Below are 24828 nucleotides of genomic sequence, written 5' to 3'. Positions count from 1 at the left end.
CAAGAAGTTTCGATCTCCCTTCTCAGAAGGGTGCGGGGGAAGGAAAAAGGAATTTGATGCAATGACCGGACAGGAAGTGTGATTGTGACGATGATGATGATGATGGGCGGATGTTGGCCGCAAGACCGCCTTTCCGCCTTTCCGCCTTTCCGTCTCCTGGTTCCCCAGCCGGCATCTCTTGGCATTCCAGTGCCCGATATACTCACATCTGTACAATATTTAGGTAATGGTTATGCATCATTGTGTTCCATTACATCTATAAAAGAATGAGTAAAAATCGCCCAAAAAAACTAATATCTCTGTACAGGGCCCATGTAAATCGACAAGGCATCAGGAGCAACCAGGTGGAATAGAAATAAAAACATCATATCCCGTCATTATGGAAAAACATCACACACGCAAGCAAACAAGGATTGACAAATGCCCGTTATAGTACCAGTCCAGTGGACGTAACGCCCCAGCTCAAATGAAGGGTAAAAAAAACAAGTCAAAAAGATGTGAATGAAAGGATGGTTGTGTGAAATCGTTCAAGAGCCGACTTCCAGAACGCGCTGTGCATAGCGAGCTTTGAGAAATTCGTAGCCGCTGTAGATTCCTTCCCAAATCCCCGGAACGTAGCTCCGGACCCAGGCACCGATCACCAGAAGTAGGAGAGGGATCTGAAGACAATAAGCGAGGGAAAAAAAGGGGGCTGGAAGGTTAGACTTACCCAAATGAAGTAAAGGTTGCGATCATTTCCAAGACCCTTCATCCTCCGTGCCTGCTGCTCTCGGAGATGCTTCTGCTGTTCGCGGGAGATCGCGTTGCGACCGATCCGAATGTCCTTGAGCTCTTCGCTGTCCGCTTTGGTCAGAACAGCCTCTGAGGTGCTGGCCTGAGCCTCGAAATGCTGATCAAGGGCAGCCTCTGTAGCCGCCTGCAACATGCTGGCCTTCTTCAGACGTGCCGCTTCATCCCCTCCGACCTGGTTCTCTTTGTGTGGATAAAGCTCTTCATATGACGGTAGCTCCGCCGTGGTTGGTGCTGAATTGTCGGGAGCCGAGTTGCCGGTAAGCATATCCCACCAGCCATCCTTAGACGAGCGTGAAGTACTTGGCCTGTGTGGGACTAAATTGGTGATGCGACGCATGGCCTGATAGTCGGGTAAGGCGGGCATCGGCGGCAGAGCAGGTAGATTGGGAAAGGCGTTGGCCACACTCTGCTGGAACTGGTTGATTTGGGTTTGGAGTTGATTGCGCCAAGCAAGTAGAGCAGCTGGGGGGGAAAATGGCCTCGCATCCTCCACTTGTGGCTGTTCAGGCGCAGGGACTGGTCCTGGTCGCTCATGATGCAGACTGGACCGTCGCGACATCGTAAATTCGATCTCATCCTCTTCATCATCCTCATCGGCAGAATCATCTACAGCATGACCAAAGGAGCCCGATGCTGAGGAGGATTCCCAAAGGGAGTGCAGGGATGCAGAACTGTGTCTGCGGCGTGAAGATGATAGTGAGCCAACGCTGCGTGAGCGGTGGCGGGCGGGGATGAGGGCAGCTTGATGCGCGGGTAATGTGGTCGCCAAATCTGCGGGTGTATATCCCCGTATGCTGCGAGCAGTGGTCTCGGCCCCCGCAAGGCGCAGCCGCTGAACAATGTGTGCATGGCCGCTCAGAGCTGCCAGATGCATTGGGGTATTTCCCGAATTGTCTTGCACATCCGGGTTGGCACCTCGTGCAAGGAGTCCAGCAACAAATCTCGTGAGTCCCAGGGACGACGCAAAATGGAGCAGCGTTTGGCCTGTCGCCGAGCGAGAGTTGTACCTGGGTGGACGAGGGCTATCGTCGAGGTCGACAAATTCAAGATAAGTCAACATCTTCGAATCAAGATCGCTCAGTTTGCCCTGCGATTCATACCCAGGCACTTGTCGCTGATGTCCACTTGAGTTCCCTTGGAAATCCTTTGGAACATTGAAAACACTCTTCATGTCACTACCCATGATCTGCTGAGCCGTTTGGAATGCATCTGCTTGACTGCCGAGCTTCTGTCCCAGGATTCCGAGAGCCAGTCGGTACATCTGCAGCTCACGGTCATCCACATAACGGAAGAACTGCTGCTGCTTCGGCATCAGAGGTTGAGGCGTTTGAATTTGACCAAATGTGGGATGTTCGTGCTTGAACACCACAGGCACCATTCCAGGCTGCAGTGCAGGAGGGGTCAAGCAATTCAGACACTTGTCGCCCCAAAATGTGGTGGTAGTGGCAAGGGTGTCACCAAATACAACTTCCATGCCAGGGTAGAAGCCGCTTCCAAGCAGAGTAACCTCAGTACCTCCAGTGATGGAACCCTCGGCGGGGACGACTTTATGAATGACTGAGGGCAGCCGGTTGCCGGCATTGTTGAGCGGTGGCCACATAGGAGCAGACGTGTTTGGAGCGAGGGACAGATTGAAGGACTGGTCGTGAAAGCTGTTCCTAGAGCCGCCTGGAGTACCGGGACGACTGGGCTGGGCGGAGTTCGGTGCGGACATTAACTGCTGCTGGATAAAACTGTCCAGGCTTTGTTGTTGCAGTGTTGTACTCAGGAACGGATTGTTGTCCCCGCTGTTCGGAGTGGGAGGGCTATTGGGAAATTGGTTGGACATGGCGGAAGAGGTCACGAACGGCCTTTCCACTGGTGGCACAAATCCGCGGGCCCCTGAGAACTGTGGTTCGCTACTGGGCGCTGCGGAGTTGGAAATGTTAGCTGATGACTGCGTATTCTCCAACTTGGTCATAGTAAGCTCTGAGGGAAGTCTTCCCGAGTTACTATGCTTGCGTCGTTTGCTCATTGGACCTTGAAAGTCATTTGGCGAGGTCTGCCTTGAGAGACTGCGCGGTGTTTGCGAGTTTGAGGTTGTGCCGTTGGCCGACGATTGATGAATTGAAAAGGAGCCAGAAGGCAACTGATACTGCGAATTGAACCGTTGCTGCAGTCCCTGCAAGTCGGTCGGTGAAGCCGTTTGATTCGACTGTTGTACTGAAGCTGGCGCTTTCCCTGTCTCCACACTAGGACTCGAGGGAAAGACACCAACGCCTGGCAATTGGGTTCCATCCGGCAAAGAGGGTGAGGGACCAGGAGCTGGCGGAGCTGGAGGAGCATGGGTTTTGTGGTCGTCCGTGATCATGATTGAGTTTGTGATCGCCTGAGCGATTACATTGTCTTTATGATCTTTAACAGTGAAGATGACCCTAAAACGGAAAATGTCAGCCCGTGTGACCAGAAACAAATCAGTAGTAAGTAGGAAAAGGCGGTCGTACTGAAACCCAAGCTTCTCATTCTGATGCCTGCAATAACATGCTATTCGCATTGGCAGTTCGACCTGCATAGCCCCGGCCGGAATGTTCAGAATTTGACCATCTCCGTAGCCAGGTATGGCGTTTTTCGAAGGCTCCGTCCAGTCCTTAATCTCGTTGGTATTGAAGACGATGACTCGCTTCTCCTCGTCCTTCTGGAACAGTTCGTCTTCCTCCGGCTTCCTTTGCTTCTTCCGAAACGCCCGTTTTCGTTCACGCTGTATACAACCAGGGCAGATCTTGACCTCTCCTCCATCTAATGGTTTGTCCTCGTCTTGAGTGTCATCGGCAGCACGTGGGCTGGAGCTAGAGGACCGGTATCGAGATTCGCCTCTTGCTCTAGCAAAAGCTTTCTTGAGCTTGTCCTGTTCTTGCATTGCGCTAGTACAGACAAGGCTTGTGTGGAGCTCCACAATCTCCGGAGAACGTTCGATGGTGGGCGGCGCCAAAAATTTGGGCTTTGAAATTGTGTGACTAGGCAGGCGTACTTTCTTCACGCCGGTCGGCAACGGGAAAAGCGTCAGTCTGATGGGAATCTGTGTTTCCACGCGCGACTTGAGCGATGTGGGGTGGACAGTCAGAATGTGACGCTGTGATGGTTCCGGTTTCATGAAGCTTGGAGAAGGGGACGGCGCGAAGTTGATGCCAAAAGGAAAGCTATTTGGTCCGAAATTCAGATTCGAGCTCATTGGAGAGCCATTCATGTTGATGCCACCAAAGCTTTCCTCCAAGATCGATGACGGAGAATGACCGCCCCATGGACCCAACGTAGACTTTCCCTGACTGGTACTTCGAGTTACTGAGAAGGGAGATGCTTCCTTGGTACTTCGAGGAAAGAAGGCCGTGCCAGGAATCTGCACATGAGGAGGTCAGTTGGTTACAATCGCAAACATAGGGTAAAAACCTACCGGAGACGCAGATTGCCTAGCTGAAGCGCCCGACGTACTTCGCAATTGGGACTTGGGTCTCCTCGTATATTTTGGCTGCGGTGTCGTCTCGGCTTTCAGCGGACTGGGGCTACTGGCGGCACTTTCAAAGTCAAAGGCTGCATCCATGGCCTTATTACTTGATTCAAGGTCTGCATCTGCATGAAACGGGCCGTCCATATTCGGAAGGGAAAGATCCAGACCAAAAAGCGATTCCTCCTTGACCGACGCGAGATCCGGGTTCATCCAATCCTCCGCTGTGTAGCCAAAGGGCATTATCGTGTTTTCGCTATGTACTGCCGATGCAGAAGACGTTACGGACGGGTTCCGAAGATGATTCCGTGGTGACTCAGAAGACGAACTTGGTGTTGAGCCATCCGGAGACTCGGCGGGGGACTCGGCGGAGACCACGTTGAATTGTCGCATTGCATCTTGTTCTTGATATGGGTGTTTCAGCGATAGTTCAGACGGCGACAAGCATGTTGGCTCTGAGTCGCGGCTCTGGCGGGTGGAAGGGGCGTGAGAGAAGAGGTCATCAAAATCCCTGCCCGCCCCTTCGGACGAAGCCTGTAACCTTGCAGAGTCCAAGAAGTCCATATCTGTGTCTTGATAAGGGTTACCCATTTCGTCGTCGACTACGACAGGTTCCAGAAAAGGGAAAGCAGGCGAAGAGACAGCCTCTGCCGATCCCATCCTTCAATCCTCACAATAGCCCGCAGGTGACCAGGAGGGAAACGCCGATGATCCTCCTTAACAAGCCTCGCAGGCTGCTTCCAGGTTAAGCCTTGCCTTGACACCCTAATCCAACTCTGAATGAAACCAAGAGCGTAAAATTGTCGGGGAGTGACTGAGGCTGAACTGGAAGCCACAGTAGGCGGGCGCACTCAATTATTGTCGACGAACGAGCGGTATCACGAATACATCCGTAGTAGAGACCAGGCTGGGCGACTAAACTTTGGAAAGGCTTGCTGTACGATATGAAGGTTCTGGCCAACCAGAGGAGGGAGGAAGCGTATGACTCTGTGAAGGGAGAGACGGCTTGAGCGATTAAAGGCAATTGTCGTAGTAGGGGGGTGAGAGCGGAGGCGGAGGCGCGGCCGCGGGAAAGGGGAGGAAAATCAGAGCGACGGTCGGAGTTAGCGAGGTGAAAATGTTTGGGAGACAGTCGTGCCCAAGATGGGTCGCAAGAAGTGACAGTTAATTAAGTAATTAAGAGAGGAGGCTAACAAGAATAGTGATCGACCATGGAAGGCCCGTAGATAAGGTAAACCTGGAGAGTGTGTGGGAGGAAAGGGAAGGGGGGGGGGGTGTGAGAGTGAGATGTGGGTGTGGATGTGTAGGTACGGTAAAGAGAGGGAAGGGGAGAGAGGAGGCGTGATATGAATTGTCTACCTAGTACCTTCTGCCTGCCAGTCTCCGTGGTTATCGACTGAGTTCTGTTCAGTGCCACTGCCACTCATCAGCCCTTTCATACCTTGGCGGTGAGACTGGCAACAATACTACACTAATCCCAATCCAGTAATTGAACGGCCAGGAACCGGAGTAACTAGGCCGCCGAGTTCTAATTGGGCGGAAGGAAGACAGACTGGGCCGGGGCAATAATTCTCGCCAGCCAAAACGGATTGAACCATGCGCGGTGTACCATAGTTCAAGGCTCCGGAATTGCCTAAGCCTGACTAGTTATACCTCTTCTACCTGTTCCTTAACACATAGGTATCCTCCGGTCAAAAGAGCACAGGTATGTAACTGGCCCATCCATATTAAGCTTCAAGCCTGTCAATCTGACATCGAGGTGGTGTAAATGATGGATGGATGGTGTGCTCACCGAGAAAGATCATCCATCCATCCCGCAATCCTTTCCCGGTGTGAAACGGACAGTCCATATCCAGATACAGACTAAGTGTATCGCAACTTGGAAGATGACATTTTTCCGAGATAGTGGTTCCATCGCTAGCTTAGTACTACGTAGTAGTGTCCAGGTTCAAACCACAGGGATACGCCCCTTCGCAGCTCTGCTTCTTCACAGGGAAGAAGAGCTTGTACTACATAGGTGACCTCACGGTCGGCGCTTTGTGCACTTGTCACAAATCTGATCAAAGTCTCAGTCCAGAATGGCATTCTTGCACCGGGAGTGGTAGGAGACATTGACCGATTAGAGAGAAGAGACTCCTTCAGCTCTGTCTCATCAAATTGAATCTAATGGGGTGAATTGCGAGTAGGATGCTTCTGACGAACTAATGAACTGCGCTATCGCCTGTCAAACATCGAAATTGCTGACGCAGCCAAGAAAAAGTGCAAACAAGCGAAAATGCTCCGGGCCATCCGGTGTGCCAGTTCCCTTGACATTTATCGGTCTAGATTGCGTCGTGCGGAGATGATAAGATGAAAACGATCGCAGGCAAGCCAGGCCTTTGAGGGACACTGTGCAGCTAATCATAGGGCGTTTATTGTTATCATGACGCATTAGCAGCTCATGTCCCCGGAAAGCCCCTCACCAACCGGTGCCAGCTGCACCTAAGTCCAGCCCTAGATGGACGGCGCCTATCATTGTCGTAGACGTGGTAGGATAGTCAGGTTGCATTGGTCCGGTTCTAGAACCGGTCTGCTTGTTAGGTTCGGTCTGTGGTGAGAAAATAGTATACATCTGGCATTAGTTAACTTCCTCTACCAACTCCTCAGTGCAAGTTTACTGGAATGGCCGCTCTCGCGCTGCATAGTAATGTAGTACTGAGGCTGAGATTCGGGAATCCTCTATTGTCTTCGGTTGATGCTGAACCGCATGCCATTAACCATATGTGCCAAAATAGTTTGCACTCGGGAACAAGTCAAGATCCAGGGACTAAGCTAGCACTGCGGCTAGCACTAGAAGTACTACTATTATTGATTAGCAAAGTAAATGTCTTGATGAAAATATATTTGTACAAGTATCACACCATTCTTATATGCTGGGACGTATTTCCTCCACTAAAAAGAGATATGCTGTCGAGATAGATTCTTGTTCCAGATGGGGCAAAACAATACAAAACTATAAATTGCGATTAAGAGCATCCGCTGCCTGGCAAATGGTTTGGCGGCAACAGAACGTGCATTTTAATCTGCGATTATATCCCACGACCTTCTTCTAGTGAGAGCCAGAAGTGTACGCTCTTTTTGTAGAGCCAATGGTTATCATGCGTCGTAAGCCAGTCCCCGCGGTGTACAAGATCTAAGGCTGCAGGGGCATATGTAGAATGGCCTTACTGTCTCACTCTACTCCGAAGATCTCTTGAGTGTCACAAATGGAGAGTGCATGACCACATGGTAGATGCAGAGCAACCTGATACAATCGTTAATCATGATCAGAGCAAACAATGCATGTTTGTAGAGGAAAATACTATGTGCAGTACGACCGTCCTTGCACACGTAAATATAGGCAGCGGAGGGTCACACATTGAGCGCTTGATTATCCTTCGCCCCATCCCAACTACAACAGAAGCTACGATCGTATCGCAGATCATCATGGAAGTGATAGTCGTACGAAAAGTTTGCAGTTCCTGCTCATATGCAGCTCAAAAAGTCGTTGGAAGAAAGTGGCCAAAGCATTTTTCATTTCCTGCTGTGCAATGTCCGGCGCTTAAGAATCCTATGGATTCAGGCTCAATGTAGGGAGACAGGCTCACAGTTGTTCTCCTTGGTAAAACTGTGCGAGTGAGACATTTACCCTTCCATGAAGAAACAAGCATCCTCACGTCGTTCAGAAAAAGCTTGGTAGGCTGGAATGAAGACTACAGAGCACACAGCCCAAGCCAGGGTTGATGTCTCGCCCGAAAAGTGTTTCAAATATGCATCTTCAGGTCCACTTGTAGGAGAGTGCAAACGAGATGGGTGGGTAAGGCACCGATCGGACCCACGATGGTATCATGGTAGGGGTGGTTACTTTGTATAGAAGACGTTTCGAGCTGCTAGCAACCCGTGCATGCCGCATGACCCTGCATCAAGCCGCAGACCCTGCGCTGTTATCCTCATATCCAAATTAACTTGTACAACCCAAGCATCTGGATGATACCTTCTTTAGAGATGAGGCTGGAGGTTTCATGGCAAGAACCACGGGCGCGGGACATATCCGAAAAGACCTGAGATTCCAACCTCCAGCTCTTTGATAACATGGAGATGCAGGGATCGGATTCGGGACACAGTCTTTTATGGAAGAGACCCTAATGCCAAGGCAGCGTCAAATAATACTCCTTGTAATTTCCATGGAAAGTCTCGATCTCGACTTGCTTGATGGATCGCGCACCTTTAATTAATTAGTATGTGACCAAATGGCGCCATTTAGTCGGAAAGGTCGATGCGCCGGCTCACAGGCCGAGGATGAACCTGGACTATACTATGCCGGTTGAGCCATGAGTCTTAATTCATGGCCCGGCCAGCGTCAACCGAGTAAGAAGTAGATTTGTGATGATATGATCAAGGCTGATTGAAACTTGAGAGATTGTTGATTCAGCGCCACGAGGGGATAGGGATGTAAAGTCGAGAATGGTACAAGCTTCCTAACACTATCGGTCGGTAGGGCAGCGTGGCACGTGGCCCTTCCATATCTATAGTGTAGCTTCGGAGCTTCCATGTGAGAGGATTCAACACACCATCATCATCACCTTCATCACCAACACACACATACCCGCTTCATCGTCCAAGCTTCCACACAACTCTTTGAAGTCGGGGCTTCCTTGCCTAGACGGTTCATTATCCGGTTGGTCCACAAAATCTGCAACTCTTTAGAAATGGCATTTCTTGGCAGGGCGGACCTGGAGCAGCTTGGCTCCCCGTTGAAACTTGCTGTGTCGCAGACTTGCCGCCAGAGCACCGGCGCTTGCAGCTCCACTCGCCCGCTAAAGTAAGTAGTTAATATCCATCGGGGTTGTTCTGGTATCATTCCGACTCTCCCCTCCGAGTAGCGCTAAGTCGAAAGTAGTGTTTGTCCCTGAGAATGTCTCGACCGTTGACGCCGGAACCCACAGTTGTGTCGACGCTTAGTGGCCCGGTGCCTGGCTTTCATCAATCTCAGACTCGCCTTGCTGCGGCGACCCTATCTCAGTCAATATTCAGCATCCGACAACCGCACAGGATGTGGAAACTTGACAGGTGCCAAGGCAATATACGTGTAGCATGGCCGGCTGCAATGAACCTTTCATCTTTTTGGCCTCGGGGGTTATCCGGTCTGAGCTCTGGCCAAGCCTCGATGAGGTAGAGGATCGAAGAAGATATAAGAAGGCGTCAAACCACGACGTTGGGAGCTTCTTCATTCTTCTCACCAAGCTTCTCATTCCTTTCTTTACTTGGGTCTCCGAACCTTCCATTCTCTTTTTTGTTTCACATTCCAGGCTTCATTGATTGAAGACCGCCTTTGTCACTCTTTCCAAACCATCCTTTTTTAAAACTTTCACGCTGTGCGTCGATCTCAAAATGTCTGTTGCTAAGCTTGCTGGTGTTATCCTCGGTTCGGCTGCCCTCGTCGCTGGCCATGGTTACGTGTCGGGTGCTGTTGTCGATGGAACCTACTATGGCGGCTACATTGTCACTTCCTACCCCTATTCAAGCGATCCCCCGGAGACCATTGGATGGTCTACTGAAGCGACCGACTTGGGCTTCGTCGACGGTAGCGAGTATGCCGATGCCGACATCATTTGCCACAAGAGTGCCAAGCCCGGTGCCATCTCTGCTGAGGTCAAGGCCGGTGGTACTGTTGAGCTCCAGTGGACTACCTGGCCCGACAGCCACCACGGTCCTGTCCTGACCTACCTTGCCAACTGCAATGGTGACTGCAGCAGCGTCACCAAGACCGACCTCGAGTTCTTCAAGATCGACGAGAGCGGTCTTATCAACGATGACGACGTCCCTGGTACCTGGGCCAGTGATAACTTGATCGCCAACAACAACAGCTGGACTGTGACCATCCCCTCCGACATTGCGGCTGGCAACTACGTCCTCCGTCACGAAATCATTGCCCTCCACTCTGCTGGAAACAAGGATGGTGCTCAGAACTACCCTCAGTGCTTCAACTTGAAGGTCACTGGCGGCGGTGATCTCGCTCCTTCTGGCACTGCTGGTGAGAGCCTGTACAAAGACACTGATGCTGGTATCCTTGTCAACATCTACCAGTCTCTTTCCTCCTACGATATTCCCGGACCTGCTATGTACAACGCCTCCTCCAGCTCCTCCAGCTCCAGCTCCAGCTCCAGCTCCAGCTCCGGCTCTTCTAGCTCCGCCGCTGCCTCCAGCAGCTCCAGCACTACTGCCGCTGCCGCTGCCGCTACCAGCGCTGCTTCTTCCGTCACTTCTGCTGCTGGCTCCGTCGTTACCCAGACTGCTACCGCTGTTGAGACCGATACCGCCACTGCCTACCAGACTTCCACTGAGGTTGCGCAAGTCACCGTCACCGGTAGCGCTCCCCAGCAGACCTATGTTGCCACTCCCAGCAGCTCCAGCTCTGCTTCCAGCAGCTCCAGTGCTTCCGTCTCCACCAGCACCAACCTCACCAGCTACTTCGAGTCTCTGAGTGCTGATCAGTTCCTCAGCGTCCTCAAGCAGACCTTCACCTGGTTGGTCAGCGAGAAGAAGCACGCCCGTGACCTCTCCGCCTAAGCGTTAAGCTCTGGTATGGGCTACAGATCGATTACGCTTCTTTCCAATCTTCTATATAAATAGCCATTGTGCTTTCGCATTTTACTGTGATTATTCTATTCATTACGGGTCGGGCATCCTGTTATGTATCTATAAAATCAATTACAGAAGCACTGGTTTTCCCCATCCATTCATTAGTGAGAGAACGGTAGACAAAACTACGTTTTCATGAAATAGAAACTCCAGACTTGCCACAATTGCAACTACAGGAGGTATATCGGGGGCTAGCGCTGTCTCTGAATACGGGCTTTCATGCCGCATGCCCAAAAATGGAAGCAGCCACCGTGCCGGGCACGGGGCAGAGTGAATGAGTGAATGAGAGAAAGATGATGTGGGTGGTTACCTGCCCGGCCACTACCTCCGAGCGTAGTCAACCTTAAATCCATCAACACCTCCGCCATCGAGCTCACTTGGTCTCTTTCCATCACAACCCACCCCATCTAGTCACATACATTGGTCACCTCGTCTAAGTTATCAGCCGCCATTACGAGCAGCTCGTCTCCATCATGCCTCCTGCGCAGGACCGTAACTCCGCCTCAGACGACATCGAACCCAACCAGAAGAGTCAATCCAAGTGGCTTAGGGACTCCGGCTATGGCAACCTCTGGAAGCTTGGGCTCTGTTACGGCAAGAAGATTTATGATCAGGAAGACCTCGAAGATACCAAGGAGATCCTGAAAGCTTTGAGAGATATGGACCAGGAAGATTGGGAAGAGAGACAGGCGGAGAAAAAGTAGCATGACTCCACAAGAAGGTGGACTGCGATCTGCTGTATCGGAGTATGTTCAGATGCCTGGCGTCGTTACTTGGGGTCACTGACGTATTGTGCGAGGAATACTGATGTGGTTGATTTAGTACTGCTTGTCGACTCGCTCGAGGTTGTTTGCACTGGATGCAGGAGTTTCGCGAATATGGCTATGCCGGGTAGTGGGAGATGTCTCTTTGTTTTATGTCAAGCTTCCAGTTGTTGATGGGATGGCCAGGAGGACTATGTTACGTTATGTACGGTACTACAGGGTACCTGGCGATGATTTAATCGAAGGCGGGGAAGAGCGGCCGATTGTTGTTGCGGCAGTCAGACCCATCCATTCCCCTCCATCACAAGCCCATCCATTCTTTCTTTTGAATACCATTACTTGTCCTGCCCACCTTTGATCTTGAAATGGTTGGAGGGGCGTTCAAATACTCAGTTAACACATATTAAACGCTCTTGTGTACCCTTACTATCCGCCATCATGTTCAAGAAGAAGCCCACCGTAACCTACCCCTCCCCCGCACTGTCGAACCCCCGAGCCGGTTACTCAAATTTCATCACTGACCACATTTTTGATGACGACAGATCAAGAACCTTGCGCCTTTGCGCTCCTCGGATCGCAGGAAGATCGCCGACCAGATTATCGCTGATTACAAGATTGAGATCCCATCATCGAGCGCGCCCACCGAACCCAGCGGTGACGATTCGGCTGCCCCCAGCAGCGCATCCAACCCGACGGCGCCAAACCTCACCTCGATCCGGAATGCGCTTCTCCCCGACAACTGCCTGTCCGCGCGCTTCACCACGACGGCCGGACCGCAGCTCCGCGAGGTCCAGGGCACCGTCTACGTGGGGACGCATCCCGGGGGCGACGAGCGCGTGCTGTGGTTTAAGGTCGACCACGGCCCCGGCGCCGACGGACGCCTCTACCCGACAGTCTACACACTATGGCACAACGCAGGCTTAGTACCCCTGCTGCACACCCCGGGCATGGTGATGCAGAAGCTCCAGGGAGGAGCGGATCTGATGACTCCGGGTATCGCGAATGAGCCGCCGTTCGACGAGCGGGCGGTCAAAGGTGCGGTCGTCGCCGTCGCGGATCTGGACAGGTATACCGTGCCGCGGTTCGTGGGTGTCTGTGAGATCGACGTTTCGGCGCTGGGAGAAGTGCAGGGCGCAAAGGGCCATGCTGTTCGCGGACTCCACTGGGAGGGTGACGAGCTCTGGGCTTGGAGTTCGTCGTCCAAGCCTGGTCCACCGGCTCCCGAATACTTGGAAGGGTGGGACGATGTTGAAGAGGAGGACAGTGGCGAGACAAAGGAGATTGAGGGAGCTGTGAATGATATTCAGTTGGATGAGCAGGCTCCTGCTCAGGCTGCGGGAAATGATGAGGCTTCTGCTGAAGCACCTCAACCGGTTGAGGAAGAGCCTGTCGTTGAGGAGAAAGAGCCATCAACCAAAGGTCAGTAAAGCCTGCTACATGTTCTGATAACATCTCGTGCGTCAGCTAACATTGCACAGAGATTGACGAAGCCTTCGAGAAGGCTTTCCTTTACTCATTATACAAGCTCAAACAAGATAACCCTTCAACGCCCAACCACGGCTTGTCCTTACCAGTCCAGCCGTCCGCGCTGGTGTCGAACATGATCACGCCCTACCTTCCCATCCACACGCCCAAACAAGCTCAATTCTACCAGATCAAGAAGACGAGCTGGAAGAATGTGAAAAAGTTCATCAAATACCTCGACAAGCAGCGCCTGGTCAAATCCAAGGACCGCAACGGCCAGGAAACCGTGATTCTGGACGTCGACTTCAACGACCGCCGGGTCGAGCAGTTCGTCCCCTACCGACTGCCCTCCAAGAACGCCACCGAGAACGCCGCCAGCAACAAAGCCGGCGCCGGCCCGACCAGCAGCAAAGCCATCGCCTCCTCCGACAGCGACCCCTCGGTCGGCCAGACGCTCACCGTGCAGACCCTGTACCGACCGACGGGCAAGCTGGCGCCGACCATCTTCCCGGCCCTGTCCAGCACGCATCCCAGCAATTTCTACAAGTACGCCGACGTCTCCGCCCACCTGGACCAGTACCTGCAGTCGCAGAGCCCGCCGCTGATCGACCCCCACAACAAACGCATTGTCAACCTCAACCCCTTCCTCGCCAACACCGTTTTCACGTCGGGCTCGTCGGACGACCGCAGCACCCTCGCCCGCGGCAAGACCACCCGCGACGCCCTCCTGAAACGCCTCGTCGATGACCACGCCCTCCTGACCGCCCACTACGTCATTTTGAAACCGGGCCAGACCCTGGCCGGCGGCGGCGTCAAGCCCAAGGCCGGAGCCGCCCCCAAGGCCACCATCACCCTCGAGCGCCGCACCGGCTCTAAGACCGTCACCAAGGTCTCCGGGCTGGAGGTCTTCGGCATCATCCCCAGCCTGCTGGCCGAGGAGCTGCAGAAGAAATGTGCCAGCAGCACCAGCGTCGCTCAGGCCACCGGCGCAGCCAAGGGCGTCATGGAGGTCTTGATCCAGGGTGACCAGCGCCGGGCACTGGAGGAGGCGCTATCCCGCCGCGGACTGCGCTCGCAATGGATCGATGTCGTCGATAAGACCAAGAAGAAGAAATAGGGGGAGGGTCACTCGTGCGTCGTAGCGTTTTGGACATAGCCATACATTTACACTTATATAGTTCAACCTGATATCAGTTGGAGGATGCTGCAAAACAAAAACCAAAGATCAACGGTCCATTGTAAATACACACACCCCCTACATCCTGCGGATTTGGATCGAAACTGGAATACCACAACTGCCAGACGTCTACCAAGAATGCCTACAACTCTATCAAGAACATCGCGCCGACGAGAACCACTGGACTACTGAAAGACAGACATGATTTGGAACCCAAGTCCATTTGAAAGAAAAGCTAAAGGATAACAAAATAGGGGTAACTATACAACGCCATTATAGTATGGTCTTCTTTTAAAAGTCAAAAGGAAATCGAACCCAGGCCATGCTTTTTTTTTGTCTTCGAAATCCCATCCCTCCCCCCCCCAACACACATACACACGCCCTTTCATGAAATAGAGAAAATACTGGTATCGAAGTCTCTTTCTTTTTTTATATCATCATCCCCTTTACTCCTGCTTGGCATCCACCTTCTTGGCGGGGTGATCGCCATTGGCACCGTCCTCCTCACGGGCGCGCTTCTGGCCGGCGGACTCGTCGGTGGTGCTCTGGACAACAGGAACGCCACTGTAGAGAGGAGTATTAGAATCGCAACCACTTTTTAAGGTTAAGCAAGGGTGGAGAAGAGGGAAACTTACCGGGAGTCTTTCTGGATCTCCTTACGCTCCTCCTTGGGCTCCTCCTTCTTGTCGCTGAATCCGTTCTTCTGGTCAGCGGCGCGACGGTCTCTCCAGTCGCCGCGCTTGTTGTCGCCGCGACCGCCACGGTTGCCGCCGCGTCCACGGCCACCACGGTGGTGACCGCCACGTCCACGGCCGCCGCTGGGCTTGATGCGGCCGGCCTCGATCTCCCGGGCCTTCTCCTCGCAGTACTCCTTCTTGCTCTTGATGAGCAGGTCCTGCTCCTTCCACTTGGGCTTGGGGTCCAGGGCGAGGAAGGCCTGCTGCTTCTCCTCGGACTCGAATTCGACGAAGACGCTGCCCTTGAAGGTCTTGTCGTAGGAGCGGCGGAGACGAATGGCGTTGATGGGGCCGTAGGGGGCGAAGAACTCCTCGATCTCGAGCTGGGTGGTGGGGCCCTCCTCGCCGAAACCCTTGGCGTAGACACTGCGGTTCATGGCCTTGTCCTCGAACACGCGGACCACGGTGGGGTTGTGGTTCTCGGTCACGGTCTCGGGCAGGGGGGTCTTGCGGCGCACGCAGGTGTCGTTGTCGGTGAGCTCGACGGTCTCGGACGACTTAATAGCCTCGACGATGGCGCTGAAGGGCTGGAAGCGGCGCATGCGCTTGAAGGAGTGGAGGAGCTCGAGGGAGACGGGGCGGTTGCTGCTACCGCCGACCTTGGAGAGCAGGAACTTGTCCATGGGGAGGTTTGAGTCGGAGAAGTAGAATTCGACCTGCTTGCGGATCTGGACGGGGTCGCTGGTCACCTCCTGGCTGGAGGGGTCGAACTTGACGTTGTTGCGGTAGTTGGTGCGGCCTCCGCGACCCTGCTGCTGCTGCTGCTGCTCCTGCTTCTTGCTCTCCTGCTTCTGCTCCTCGGCCTGGGCGGACTTCTCGCCCAGCTTGGCGGCCGCCTCCACGATACGGGCCTCCTCGGCAGCCTCGTCGGTCTGCTTCGTCTCCTCAACGGCAGCAGCAGGAGCGGCAGCCTCGGTGCTCTCACCCTTCAACTCGGCTAGAACGTTCTGAACATCCTTCTCAGCCTCAGCATTGGGCTGGGCGACGGGCTTTTGTTCGTCAGACATGTTGTGAGATTATGAAAATGGGGTGTGTGAAAGTAATGATAGGGATGCGCCTCCTGCAATTGAAGAGATATCAGTAACCGCGTACCCAGAAATTAGTATTTATCAAGAATGCGCGGGAATGGGTAAGCGAGCATCAATAAATTCGAAATCTCTCGCCGGGGGGAGGGGGCAGCGCCGCGATACGGATTCGCCTGGCCAATAATGATCGGATGTCCGCGTGCAGCAGGAATGGGGGGCAAAATAGATCGAGTAGGAGTGAATGCTCACCTGTGAGTAATTCAGTTGCACGAGATGCAGGAAATTGGTGAACAGAACGGAGATTTGTCTAGAACCAGAAAACTTTTACTCCTAAAAAAAATAAAATAAGATTGGAGGAGAAAGAAAGGGAGATTCTGCCTCAGCTGCAAGAGGGAAATTTCCCAGGCCAATGCGCGGCGGGGGAAATTTTCTGACCGCCCGCGGAGCTGGCGCCACATTTGTTGACTCCTCTGTATGCCTCAGGCATACATATGTGGCGCATGGTTGACTCGGGACTCGGGAGCCAGTGCGAATAACCTCTCTGGGACGTTGGATCTATACACCTCCTCCCAATTGTCCGGCTGTATCCAACTTCCACTCATAGTATCAGTACCACCATCACACCTTTGAATAGAAACATTGAAGCAGAGATCACCATGTCTACTGGACTTGATTGCTCATCAGCCAGTCAACTCAATGAGCTTGTGCTGCCACATGTTGCTCAAATCAGCCTCAATTCTTGGAAACAACCGACAGAGAATCTGAGCTACCTCAAAGCAGCATTGGCAGGCTGGGTGGCACAAGAAGGCAACTGCTTCTGTTAGGCCCCTTCTTCTCTCACACTGGATTCTGACATCGACGACTGATGCTGCTCGCTTAATTGAGGAAGTACGGCATACACTTGTCGATGCCCTCACTAGCCGAACGATGTATAGCCCGTGTAAGTTATGTCACGGCTACTCGGCTCTCATTGCATTTCGATTGCAGAAACGACTATCACTTCAACCCCATAATTGACTTCACGAAGGAACTGCGAACAGAGAGAGTTATTAGCCTGGGCTCACGGTTCACTGCCCTGGTTGAGGAGCATTTCAAGATGTCCTACTTTCCTTCCGCCAGTAGATGCACCTGCCTTTTCTGTTTGTTGCCTTGACTACTCGACTTTGCGGGGATCTCCTGAATTGTTAAGGACATGGATACGGTTATAGCCATGCGTCATCTTCATCAATGCTTGCTGTGCCAACCTATTCGGCCTCAGCTATTCAGCCAGTATCAACATCGCTGCATCTTATACAAGATCGGGCCTTTGCCATGACCTTTGCGACGGTGGCATAGAGCTTCCGCAGACAATGAACGTTGTTCACAGTGCTCTTGACGGAGACCCTCTCGCTTACCTGAAGGCTTACGATCATCGGCTCGATTGCTAGGAGACAGCCGCCTTGTACTTTTTACGTCAATATGGCGACGCAAGGACAAATTACGAACCTCGAACCATGGCCGAAAGAAGATGTACTTTGATACCTTCGTACTTCAATAGAATAGCCGAGGCTAACAAAGTCTATAGATCATCTATATCTCGATTCTAGGGCCTTTGCTGGTTGCCGCGCTATTGGAATGGATATTATTTCTTGCAGCTTTCATATACTGCCTTGTTAAAGTCTATCAGAAAGCAGACGACTGGAGCATCAAAGTCCTGGCAGTCGTTATGATTCTACTTTTCACATTGCTCAGGTGAGTTTATGCTTACGCTGAGATCATGTTTAGCATCGCCTAATTGGTTATGTGCCCAGGGGAATATTCTTTCCAGTCATGATCGCCATCCTTCCCTTGCCGACGCAGATAACTCGCTATTTTCCGACGAAATTGACCTCCGTTCTACAATGGTTCGCGTTCTGGACATTTTCCGTTCTTCTCGTGATACCCTGGCTCTTTTGCGTCAACCGGCTTATCATAAATTCTCTGGGAAGAACCAAGCGAGTGAGACAAGCATTGGATGATCGCACTGCACCCAAGACGGTCATAGTCATGCCGGTCTTCAAAGAAGAACCACACGTACTAATCAAGGCGATCGACTCAGTCGTCTGCAGTGATTATCCAGCATACTGTATTCATGTGTTTCTCTCTTACGACGGAGGCCAGATTGATGAGTCTTATCTTCAGGTTATCCAGCATCTCGGCATTCCAATCTCGCTGGAGACCTACCCGCAGAGCATCGATGTCACATACAAAGGCGCAAGGATAACGGTGTCCCGGTTCAAGCATGGCGGCAAACGACATTGCCAGAAGCAAACTTTCAGGCTGATCGACAAGGTGTATGCTGATTACCTCAAGCGTCAAGACGACCTCTTCCTTCTGTTCATCGATTCTGACTGCATTCTTGATAAACTGTGTTTACAGAATTTCATGTACGACATGGAGTTGAAACCAGGAAGTAAACACAACATGCTGGCAATGACTGGTATCCTCACGTCAACAACAACGAAGTACTCTCTTATCACAGTCTTGCAGGACATGGAGTATGTCCACGGCCAACTCTTCGAGCGTTCGGTGGAGTCTGGATGTGGTGCTGTTACCTGTCTTCCAGGGGCGCTAACGATCTTGAAGTTCTCGGCTTTTCGCAAGATGGCCAAGTACTATTTTGCAGACAAGGCTGAGCAGTGTGAGGATCTTTTCGACTACGGCAAATGCCATCTCGGCGAAGATCGATGGTTGACACACCTTTTCATGATCGGTGCAGCCGAGCGCTACCAAATCCAGATGTGCACCGGTGCTTTTTGCAAAACTGAAGCTGTTCAGAATTTCGGTAGCCTCCTGAAGCAACGACGCCGCTGGTTCCTTGGCTTCATCACCAACGAAGTGTGCATGCTAACCGATGCCAGACTCTGGAGGCGATATCCGCTTCTCTGCTTGGTACGCTTTATGCAGAATACGATCCGCACGACCGCTCTGCTGTTCTTAATCCTGGTGGTGTCACTCATCACTACATCTAGCAAGATCGAAAATCTTCCCGTGGGATTCATCGCAATCTCCTTAGGTCTGAACTACCTGTTGATGCTGTATTTTGGGCTGAAGCTCAAGCGGTTCAAAGCTTGGCTCTATCCGCTGATGTTCATTGTGAATCCTTTCTTCAACTGGCTCTACATGGTGTACGGTATTTTCACGGCCGGTCAGCGCACATGGGGAGGACCCCGAGCGGATGCAGCGAAAGCGGACGAGCATACATCACCGGAGGAAGCAGTAGAAAAAGCTCGGGAGCAAGGCGATGAGCTCAACGTGATGGTTGATACATTTCGAATTAACAAGGACGAAAGGGGCATACCCGTCCGCCCAAGCAAGAAAATCCATGGACGCTTGTCGGGTGCACCGCCACTTCCTCATGATTACGGCGATCTGCACAAACAAGAAGACCTCGAGTCCGCCATGGTCAAGTACATGACGCCTCTTCCTGGTGTACCTCGGATAGGGCTGCATCCGACCTACTCCCTGGAGTCGGTGGCAACAACAGATTCTGGTACGAATTCAATTTGTCTCCCACTGCCCGTGGAGAGTTTAGTCAAGAGACAAGAGCAGGTCAGACCCTATCACGTTAGTGGTGCACCAGGGTATACCGATTCTGCAGTAGACATCAAAACAAGCTATAGATCTGGAGTCGCAGTCGTTGGGTCGCGTCTACCATCCGCGGAGGACTATGAGAGCGGCATAGTGCATTTGTCAAGTGACCAGACACATGCTGCAGCCACATGTAGCACTGCAAGTGAAAAATTAGACGAGGATGTCGATTATCGGAACGTTACAGCCGATGGATCAGGCATATGAGCCCCAGATACCTGTTATGACCCTTTGACTCAGCAGTATGTTTCTGTTCCTGCCAGCGCGGGCCTGCGGTGATTCTTCCCACCGCATTAGTAGGACGCCAGCTATTCCGTGTGTTTTGCGTACTGGGCAACGTGGGAGAAGATATCAGTGAATGCAGTGATGGGGTTTGGAATATTTATGCATGTGACATCATGAATTGTTAACATGCGCGCCTCTCTTTTGGTGGTATTCAGGATTTCATCTTTCTCCCTGTGGGTGTTTTATTTTGTATTCACTTGTATAAACACGTTGCCAATTTGAGGTCTCTAACAAGGTACGTTCTTAAAAGAGAAGAACGCTGTGATATGAATGATTCGAGCAAATCAACACGGCTGTCGCCAAGCAGCAACGTGTACGTTACCTGCGATGCACATGGTACAGTACTTTTGAATGTTGTTCTCTGCAGTGAGGTAGTGCCTATCGGCCTGAGGCAGCCTTATCTAACAGAGCAGCTTGTGGCCAATGGCAGGGAAAGTAAAACTCTGATTTATCGATAAGCCCCACCGAGGCGGTGAAAGAGGAATTGCCGGGCAGGCCCCGGGCGGTGATCTGGCGGGAGGGCTCGAGTAGGCGCTGGAAGGTTCGATGATGAGATCCTCAGCTTGGGCTTTTCGCCTGATAGTTACTCTGCTGGATGAGTCAATTTCGTGTTATTTCTAGCTAGAATTGTCTCCTTTCGCATTGTCAGAGCTCCCAGTAACTGTCCAAACTCTTGATTCATCTTTGAACAATCTAAAACTGTTGTAATCCCTCTAATATTATTGATTGATACCCATTCATTGACGCCGTTGCCCGACAGCTCATAACATAACGAGTGACGAACTGAGCCACTTACCTAACTTACCTAACAGACCGCCCCCCCGATAGTGGCGTGGCTGCAAATTCTCCCCCTCGTCCCTCTTCTTTTTGCTCTGGATCCTCACCCAACCTCCCCCTCCCCCATATTACCTCCCACCAACACCTCTTTCTTCCTTTTCTCTCTATTCGCCCTCCCCCCCACCACACCCCCTCCCCCTCGCAAAAATGTCTGTCGTTGGTATTGATCTCGGTGCCCAGAGCACCAAGGTCGGTGTTGCCCGTAACAAGGGTATCGATATTGTGCGTATATCTATTTCTTTTCCCCCATTCTGCCCCTCTACTCATTTTTCCCGCTCCTCTCCTGCTTAGCGTTGGCGGAGACTGATATTTTCCCCAAACGGAGACTAACCAGTATCTTGGAACCATGAATAGATCACGAACGAAGTTTCCAACAGATCTACCCCGTAAGTTGGCGCTCTTCCCTTATTCTATTCGTTCCGCGCAATAATACTGATGTGGTTTGTGCAATAGTTCCCTGGTTGGTTTCAGCGCCAGAAGCAGACACATCGGTGAGGCCGCAAAGACCCAAGAGACCTCCAACCTGAAGAACACCGTCGGCAACCTCAAGCGTTTGATCGGCCGCGCTTTCAGCGACCCCGATGTTCAGCTCGAGCAGGAGTACAGCACAGCCCAGATCTGTGATGTCGATGGCCAGGCTGGTGTTGAGGTCAACTACCTCGGCAAGAAGGAGAAGTTCTCTGCCACCCAGCTGGTCGCCATGTACTTGACCAAGATCAGAGACATCACCGCCAAGGAGTTGAAGCTCCCCGTTTCCGATGTCACCATCAGCGTGCCCGCCTGGTTCACCGATGTTCAGCGCCGCGCTATGATCGATGCTGGTGAGATCGCTGGCCTCAAGGTTCTTCGCCTGATCAACGACACCACCGCCACTGCTCTGGGATACGGTATCACCAAGCTGGACCTCCCCGGCCCCGAGGAGAAGCCCCGCCGTGTTATGTTCGTTGATATCGGTTACAGCGACTACACCGCCTCCATCGTTGAGTTCCGCAAGGGTGAGCTCAATGTCAAGGCCACCGCCTGCGACCGTCACTTCGGTGGCCGCAACTTCGACAAGGCTCTCACCGAGCACTTTGCCGATGAGTTCAAGGAGAAGTTCAAGATCGATGTTCGCTCCAACCCCAAGGCCTGGTCCCGTACCCTCGCCGCCGCCGAGAAGATGAAGAAGGTTCTGTCGGCCAACCCTGCTGCTCCCATGAGCATTGAGTCTCTGATGGAGGACGTCGATGTCCGCTCCATTGTCAAGCGTGAGGAGCTGGAGGTCATGGTCAAGCCCCTTCTTGAGCGTATCACCGTTCCTCTTGAGCAGGTCCTCGCCGAGGCTAAGCTCACGATCGATGACATCGACTCCATTGAGATGGTTGGTGGCTGCACCCGTGTCCCCGCCGTCAAGGACGCCGTTGCCAAGTTCTTCGGCAAGGGCCTGTCCTTCACCCTGAACCAGGATGAGGCCATTGCTCGTGGCTGTGCTTTCAGCTGTGCCATCCTCTCCCCCGTCTTCCGTGTCCGTGACTTCTCCGTGCACGACATCGTGAACTACCCCATCGAGTTCACCTGGGAGCAGTCCGCCGACATTCCCGATGAGGACACCAGCCTGACTGTCTTCAACCGCGGCAACGTCATGCCCTCCACCAAGATCCTTACCTTCTACCGCAAGCAGCCCTTTGACCTCGAGGCTCGTTACGCCAAGCCTGAGATGCTCCCTGGCAAGATCAACCCCTGGGTTGGTCGCTTTTCTGTCAAGGGTGTCAAGGCTGACGCCAACGACGACTTCATGATCTGCAAGCTTAAGGCCCGCCTTAACCTGCACGGTATCCTTAACGTCGAGTCCGGCTACTATGTTGAGGACATGGAAGTCGAGGAGCCCGTTCCCGAGGAGAATGAGAACGGCGAGGTGAGTTTCCGTTTCCCTATGAACTTGCAGTAAGATCGAGACTAATGTACCTAGCCCATGGACACTGGCAAGGACGGCGAGCAGCCCAAGAAGACCCGCAAGGTCAAGAAGCAGGTTCGCAAGGGTGACCTGCCCATCTCCGCCGGTACCCCTGGCATCGACGAGTCGCTCAAGAACACCTGGACTGAGCGTGAGAACTCCATGTACATGGAGGACAAGTTGATCGCCGAGACCGACGAGAAGAAGAACGAGCTCGAGGCCAGCATCTATGAGCTCCGTGACAAGATCGATGGTGTCTACTCCGAGTTCGCCAGCGAGGAGGAGAAGGAGAAGCTGCGTTCCAAGCTCATGGACACTGAGGTTAGTTCCATATTCCGCTCAATTTCTTTGTCACAGTGCTAATTCGTCCATAGGACTGGCTCTATGATGAGGGTGAGGACACCACCAAGTCCGTCTACGTGGCCAAGATGGATGAGATCCGCTTCATTGCCGGTCCCATCATCCAGCGCCACCGCGAGAAGGCCGAGGCCGAGCGCCAGGCCGTCCTGCAGGCCCAGGAGGAGGCGGCCGCTAAGAAGCGGGCCGAGGCCGAGGCTCAGCGCAAGGCTGAGGAGGAGGTCAAGAAGGCTCAGGAGAAGGCTGATGATACGGAGATGAAGGACGCCCCGGCTGAGGGTGAGGCCAAGGCTCAGGAGTAAATGTCCTTCTTGGTGGTTGAGCCACTGGCCTAGCGGTGTGGCAGGTGCAGTGCGCTGGCAATGTGGTCACGAATTAATACAAATATCTTGATCCCCCGTGTTATTTCCTTTTATTTGTGAATCCTCTTCTTATTTTTTTTTGTGCATCGCCGAGAACCGGCTGGCTCTTGTGATGTAAAAACGACGTCGAGCCACTTCTGTTCTGCCCTTGTCTGATCTTTCCCTGTTCGGATCGCTTTCAAAGCGGTGCTGTTGCTGGTGAGTGGGACATGGGAGGCAGAAGAAAGGATAAAAGACATAGATCCGACATGGACCTTTTTGATAGACGTTTCAGGCAACGGTATATGACTGGTTAATCACTACTAGAAGGCCTTTGGAGGGTGCTCATTATGATTTGAGGCTTATCAGTCAGTGCCTTTTATTTATTGTAGCCTCGAGCAAGGGATGGAAAAGAGGATTGGTCATGTGACCCTGCAATTGCATTCTTGCCGAGGATATTTTCTTCCCTGCACGATACGAATACGAGTGCGTAGGTTATGGGTCAGCGAGAGGATGAGTTGGATTCATCTGGGATTTATTTTGCACGCAGTCAGAAAATGTTCAAGAGCCACATTGCGTACGTCTCAAGTGGATTGCAGCCTAGTCACCACTGGGCAGCCAGTGTCAACTGCCAAGTCACGATAACAATACACAGTAATTTCTATGAGACTACTCCGTACTTGCGGTGGTCTAAGGGGGTTCGGACGGAGTTTACACAGTAGGCGCTTCCGAATCGGTAGCATGAATTGAATTGACGATTGGCATTTGGCATTGGCAGCTAGACTAGCTAGTTCCGAGGGTCCCTTCTCCCCTCCCACGACTAGTCTCCATGCCAAGGGGGCAAAGGAAAGGAAAAAGCAGGAATGGTTGTTCCTGTCCTAATCCGCTGCAGCAATGGTTTCCCTGGGAGTGGAGCCCCCTAATTTTTTTTTTTTTTCGGCCTCCTCGGCGGCGGGTGTGGATAGGCAAAGGAATAGGGGGTTGTCCCGTTACCGGACAGGTTGGATGCTGTGAGCTCTCATTCTGGCAGGTAGTGATTGATAGAGAGGAGGGGAAAGGAAGGGAAACGGTGGGTGTAGCTGAGATAAGAACTGTACAGCGTACACTTTCCAAACTGACATATACTAGTCGCGCAAGGTTGTCTCAGGTAGCGTGGCTTGCTTGTTGCTGGGGGTTTCTATCATTTAAGGCTCTGACTCCGGGCGGTTTTGTGCTGACTCTTCTTCATTATTATTATTATTATTATTATTCCCGACTTCCGGATACACAGTAGATAACTTTCTCGGACAGTCGGACTGGGTATCTACCGGGAGCGATGGATGGGTCTTTCGGTCTTTTTTTTCTTTCTTGTTTTTTTTTTTTTTTTTTT

The 24828-nt window shown here is 52.4% G+C and overlaps 7 protein-coding genes across 7 annotated transcripts; 5 read left to right on the top strand and 2 right to left on the bottom strand.

The window, feature by feature from the left end:
- Window positions 1-527: 527 nt before the first annotated feature.
- On the bottom strand, window positions 528-4930 carry BO82DRAFT_284041 (putative membrane-tethered transcription factor (SPT23); the record flags this gene model as incomplete). The annotated part of the gene is made up of 4 exons (XM_025631441.1): window positions 528-659; window positions 710-3206; window positions 3276-4165; window positions 4220-4930. 4 exons carry the CDS (start codon window positions 4928-4930, stop codon window positions 528-530), a joined length of 4230 nt encoding a protein of 1409 aa, XP_025491680.1.
- A 4749-nt stretch (window positions 4931-9679) lies between these two features.
- On the top strand, window positions 9680-10858 carry BO82DRAFT_284045 (lytic polysaccharide monooxygenase auxiliary activity family 9 protein; the record flags this gene model as incomplete). The annotated part of the gene is made up of 2 exons (XM_025631442.1): window positions 9680-10410; window positions 10534-10858. 2 exons carry the CDS (start codon window positions 9680-9682, stop codon window positions 10856-10858), a joined length of 1056 nt encoding a protein of 351 aa, XP_025491679.1.
- Window positions 10859-11378: 520 nt separating this feature from the next.
- BO82DRAFT_354508 (uncharacterized protein) lies at window positions 11379-11848 on the top strand. Its single transcript, XM_025635219.1, has one exon. It carries the CDS (start codon window positions 11404-11406, stop codon window positions 11632-11634), a length of 231 nt encoding a protein of 76 aa, XP_025491678.1. The 5' UTR covers window positions 11379-11403; the 3' UTR covers window positions 11635-11848.
- A 35-nt stretch (window positions 11849-11883) lies between these two features.
- On the top strand, window positions 11884-14373 carry BO82DRAFT_79972 (putative RNA binding protein Ligatin/Tma64). Its single transcript, XM_025641563.1, has 3 exons — window positions 11884-12153; window positions 12237-13113; window positions 13173-14373. The coding sequence occupies exons 1-3, from the start codon at window positions 12133-12135 to the stop codon at window positions 14273-14275; spliced, it is 2001 nt and encodes a 666-aa protein (XP_025491677.1). The 5' UTR covers window positions 11884-12132; the 3' UTR covers window positions 14276-14373.
- A 343-nt stretch (window positions 14374-14716) lies between these two features.
- BO82DRAFT_354505 (tRNA maturation protein LHP1) lies at window positions 14717-16468 on the bottom strand. The gene is made up of 3 exons (XM_025635218.1): window positions 16347-16468; window positions 14971-16132; window positions 14717-14899 (listed from the first exon to the last, which is right to left on the bottom strand). Exons 2-3 carry the CDS (start codon window positions 16077-16079, stop codon window positions 14782-14784), a joined length of 1227 nt encoding a protein of 408 aa, XP_025491676.1. The 5' UTR covers window positions 16080-16132; window positions 16347-16468; the 3' UTR covers window positions 14717-14781.
- A 935-nt stretch (window positions 16469-17403) lies between these two features.
- chsD (chitin synthase D) lies at window positions 17404-20049 on the top strand. The gene is made up of 3 exons (XM_025641562.1): window positions 17404-17606; window positions 17662-17828; window positions 17888-20049. The coding sequence occupies exons 1-3, from the start codon at window positions 17556-17558 to the stop codon at window positions 19911-19913; spliced, it is 2244 nt and encodes a 747-aa protein (XP_025491675.1). The 5' UTR covers window positions 17404-17555; the 3' UTR covers window positions 19914-20049.
- Window positions 20050-20975: 926 nt separating this feature from the next.
- hsp88 (Hsp70 chaperone Hsp88) lies at window positions 20976-23642 on the top strand (the record flags this gene model as incomplete). The annotated part of the gene is made up of 5 exons (XM_025639947.1): window positions 20976-21050; window positions 21183-21214; window positions 21282-22722; window positions 22777-23082; window positions 23136-23642. 5 exons carry the CDS (start codon window positions 20976-20978, stop codon window positions 23418-23420), a joined length of 2139 nt encoding a protein of 712 aa, XP_025491674.1. The 3' UTR covers window positions 23421-23642.
- Between the last annotated feature and the right edge of the window lie 1186 nt (window positions 23643-24828).

Source organism: Aspergillus uvarum (assembly GCF_003184745.1).
Source record: "Aspergillus uvarum CBS 121591 unplaced genomic scaffold BO82scaffold_28, whole genome shotgun sequence".
NCBI lineage: Eukaryota > Fungi > Ascomycota > Eurotiomycetes > Eurotiales > Aspergillaceae > Aspergillus > Aspergillus uvarum.
This window is presented reverse-complemented; position numbering and strand designations above follow the sequence as displayed.